Source organism: Xenia sp. Carnegie-2017, unplaced genomic scaffold, assembly GCF_021976095.1.
Source record: "Xenia sp. Carnegie-2017 unplaced genomic scaffold, XeniaSp_v1 HiC_scaffold_78, whole genome shotgun sequence".
Taxonomy (NCBI): Eukaryota; Metazoa; Cnidaria; class Anthozoa; order Malacalcyonacea; family Xeniidae; genus Xenia; species Xenia sp. Carnegie-2017.
This window is the reverse complement of record NW_025813546.1, coordinates 1-4,863: the sequence shown is the minus strand read 5'-3', so window position 1 is coordinate 4,863 and position 4,863 is coordinate 1. Positions and strand designations below refer to the sequence as shown.

The 4,863-nt window shown below is 30.0% G+C and overlaps 1 protein-coding gene across 1 annotated transcript; it reads left to right on the top strand.

Moving 5' to 3' along the window:
* Positions 1 to 2,213: 2,213 nt before the first annotated feature.
* Positions 2,214 to 2,999, top strand: LOC124459319. The gene is made up of 2 exons (XM_047008807.1): positions 2,214 to 2,222; positions 2,283 to 2,999. Exons 1-2 carry the CDS (start codon positions 2,214 to 2,216, stop codon positions 2,997 to 2,999), a joined length of 726 nt encoding a protein of 241 aa, XP_046864763.1.
* The last annotated feature ends 1,864 nt before the right edge of the window (positions 3,000 to 4,863 follow it).

Below are 4,863 nucleotides of genomic sequence, written 5' to 3'. Positions count from 1 at the left end.
AAATTTTCACAATTTTTCACAAAAGACATTAATTCACGATTTTCACAAATTTTCACAATTTTTCACAATTTTTCTGTACATAAAAAGACTATTTTATAGGCATTTTCACATATTTTCACAATTTTCACAAAAGACTATAATTCACGCATTTTCACAAATTTTCAAAATTTTCACAAAAGACTATAATTCACGCATTTTCACAAATTTTCACAATTTTTCACAAAAAGACTATAATTCACGCATTTTCACAAATTTTCACAATTTTTCACAAAAAGACTACAATTCACACATTTTCACAAATTTTCACAATTTCACAAAAAGACTATAATTCACATTTTCACAAATTTTCACAATTTTTCACAAAAGACATTAATTCAATGATTTTCACAAATTTTCACAATTTTTACAAAGACATTAATTCACGCATTTTCACAAATTTTCACAATTTTCCAAAGACATTAATTCATGCATTTTCACAAATTTTCACAATTTTTCACAAAAGACATTAATTCACGCATTTTCACAATTTTCACAATTTTTCACAAAAGATTAATTCACGCATTTTCACAAATTTTCACAATTTTTCACAAAAGACATTAATTCACGCATTTTCACAATTTTCAATTGTTCACAAAAGACATTAATTCACACATTTTCACAATTTTCTCCAAAAGACACATTCACGCATTTTCACAATTCCAATTTTTCACAAAAGACATTAATTCACGCATTTTCCCAAATTTCTAATTGTTCACAAAAGACATTAATTCACCATTTTCACAATTTTCACAATTTTTTACAAAAGAATTAATTCACGCATTTTCACAAATTTTCACAATTTTCACAAAAGACATTAATTCACGCATTTTCACAAATTTTCACAATTTTTCACAAAAAGACATTAATTCACACATTTTCACAAATTTTCACAATTTTTCACAAAGACATTAATTCACGCATTTTCACAAATTTTCACAATTTTTCAAAAAAGACATTAATTCACGCATTTTCACAATTTTCACAATTTTCACAAATGACATAATAATTCACTCATTTTCACAATTTTCACAATTTTACAAAAAGACATTAATTCATGATTTCACAATTTTCACAATTTTTCACAAAAGACATTAATGCAACGCATTTTCACAAATTTTCACAATTTTCACAAAAAGACATTAATTCACCCATTTTCACAAATTTTCGCAATTTTTCACAAAGATATTAATTCACACATTTTCAAATTTTCACAATTTTTCACAAAGACATTAATTCACGTGATTTTCACAATTTTCACAATTTTTCACAAAAGACATTAATTCACGATTTTCCAAATTTTCACAATTTTTCACAAAAGACAATAATTCACAATTTTCACAATTTTTCCAAAAAGACAATAATTCACTCATTTTCACAATTTTCACAATTTTTCACAAAAAGACATTAATTCATGCATTTTCACAAATTTTCACAATTTTTCCCAAAAAGACATTAATGCACGCATTTTCACAAATTTTCACAATTTTTCACAAAAAGACATTAATTCACCCATTTTCACAAATTTTCACAATTTTTCACAAAAAGATATTAATTCACACATTTTCACAAATTTTCACAATTTTTCACAAAAAGACATTAATTCACGCATTTTCACAAATTTTCACAATTTTTCACAGAAAGACATTAACCCTATATTAACCCTTGTAGCAAATATGCTACATTGGGCAACACTAAAGAATTCCTACAAATTTTGCAATATTTTTAACTTTATTCACCAGTGTAGATTTTTGCTACATGTTTGATGCTAATTTATATTAATAAAGCATGTAACACCCCCAGCTACTATTTTTACAAATCAAACATGGCGGATCACGAAAGAAGGCATGTGCGACAATCTGAGGCAATTTTAATTGCATTTACTGTTTTGAAATATGATGATTTGTTCCAAAACCTTTGATATTTTCAAACAAGGGCCTTCTAGACATTTCTGTTTCATCTTTTGTTCTGAATAAATGCATCTTTATGTTCATCATTTTTCAATGAAAATCCTTGTTCCAAATCTGCTACATTGGTCAATAATTGATAAAACGAACTACATGAAGTATTTATTGTAAGTTGAGTTTTTGTTAAATTTATTGAAATATTGCCTATTTAAAATCAATCTTATGATACTTTTAACATATTAACTACTGTATAGAATGAAATTTCATACTATGGCTATGGTTTGTTCTAAATATTAGTTGATACATTTTATAAATGTATTGATCCATATATGTTTTTAGATGTCAAATCGCTTTGAAGATATAAGTGAGATCATTGATTATGTTATTGGTTCAGAGAGTGAGTTGAGTGATTTATCTAGTGATGATGAAGTAGATGAATGGCAACCACCTGGTGATGACAGCCAAGTTGCCAAACAACATGATGATAACATGGATATCCCGGCTACCATTCCTGATGATGAGGGTACAAGCATTAATCATCGTGCTACAGTTTCTGAAGAAGTGCCCCATGGCTCAACTGCAAGAAGAAAAGAAAAACCAAAAAATTTATATAAGTTTGACAAGCGAAGAGCATTTGTTCCACCTTCAAACCTTGAATTCACAGATGCACCACTTCAACCTGAACCCAAAGATGACAGTCCCTACAACTACTTCAAATATTTTGTGACCAGCAACATGTTTGAATATTTGGCTGAAGAATCCAATCATTATGCCCATCAAAAAGCAGGGTTTTCACTACAAGCATCAGCATGTGAACTTGAAACATTTGTGGGTCTGTTTTTTCATATGGGATTGGTGCAAATGCCTGCTGTTGGTTGCTATTGGGAAACATACATCCATTATAATCCAATAGCTGATGTGATGTCAAGACAGCGGTTTCAAAAGCTTGCTTCCTATATGCACATTGCTAACAACCTAACAGTAACGAAGGAAAATAAGAATGATAAAGTCTGGAAGATAAGGCAATGGTGTGATGATTTAAATTCAAACTTTTGAAAGTTAGTCCATCTGAAAACCAATGCATTGATGAAGTTATGGTTGCCTTCAAGGAAGATCAATACTAAAGCAATATCTTCCAAAGAAGCCAAGAAAATGGGGATTCAAGCTTTGGGCTCGATGTTCATCAACAGGGTTTTACATGTTTTGATATTTACCAAGGAAAGAATGCCAGAACTGAAGAAGAAAGTAGTGTCTCTGGATGTGGATTGGGTGGAAATGTTGTTTTGAAGTTGTGTTCAACTCTTCCAACAGAAAGAAACTTCAAAGTCTTTGCTGACAATTTTTCTCCAATTTTGAAATGGTTGCTGAACTAGAAAGAAGAGGATTACATTATGTTGGTACAATCAACAACAATCGTCTTCATGGGGCTCTTAAATCAGAGAAAGAATTAAAAACAGGGAGAGGGTCAGAGGACAGTGTTGTCGAGACAACAAGAAATCTCTTTGGCTCGATGGTATGATAACAAGTGTGTCACAATGATCTCCTCCTATATTGGTAATCAGGATGGTAATAATGTACAGAGATATGATAGGTCAAAGAAACAGCATATTAGTGTTAATCAACCATCGATTATTGCGGTTTACAACAAATCAATGGAAGGAGTTGACCTTATGGATATGCTGTGTTCGCTATACAAATATAAGCTTAGAAGCAAAAGGTGGTATATTTACATCTTTATCATACTCACAATTGCACTGGTAAATGCATGGCTCCTATACAGAAGAGATTGCAAAATTCTTAATATCAGAGCAATGCCATTGAGAAAATTTCAAGCTATGGTTGCCTTTGCCCTGTGTAATGTAAACAAACCACAACGTGGACGTCGGTCAATAGAAAGTGCAAGAAAGAAGAGAAAATCAGTAAATCCAGCACCAGTAGAAGATGTTCAATTTGATGGTGTTGATCATTTGCCCATTTATGCAGAGAAACGACAACGTTGCCGAAAGTGCACGAATGGATTTTCACTTGTTATGTGTGGGAAGTGCAAGGCTTATTTATGCTTGAACAAAAATCGTAATTGCTACACTGCATATCATAGAAAGACATGCTAAAATTAATGTTTTAATGGCATAGATTATGTTTTTTTAGAACTAAAACTATTCACTGAACCTTGAGGCTACTTACAATATATATTACCTGAACATAATTAATGTTAGTTTACACCTTATTTACCGATGTAGCATATATGGTACAATAAAGAAATTCTTGGAAAACATGATAAAATGATTTTTTTCTTTTTCGTATAATTAGTTATGCAAAAAATAAAGTGATAACCAAAGAAAATTTTTTTTCAGAAATAATTAGTCACTATGGTTAATATAGGGTTAATTCACGCATTATCACAAATTTTCAAAATTTTTCACAAAAAGACATTAATTCACGCATTATCACAAATTTTCACAATTTTTCCCAAAAAGACATTAATTCACGCATTTTCACGCATTTTCACAATTTTTCACAAAAAGACATTAATTCACGCATTTTCACAATTTTCACAATTTTTCACAAAGACATTAATTCACGCATTTTCACAAATTTTTCACAATTAATCTTAGATTTCACAAATTTTCACAATTTTTCACAAAGACATTAATTCACCATTTTCACAATTTTTCCCAAAGACACAATTCAACGCATTTTCACAAAAGACAATTCACGCATTTTCCCAAATTTTCACAATTGTTCACAAAAAGACATTAATTCACACATTTTCACAATTTTTCCCAAAAAGACAATAATTCATTGCATTTCACAATTTTAACAATTTTTCAAAAAGACACACCACACATTTTCCCAATTTTCACAATTTTTCACAAAAGACATTAATTCACTGCATTTTCACAATTTTCACAATTTTTCA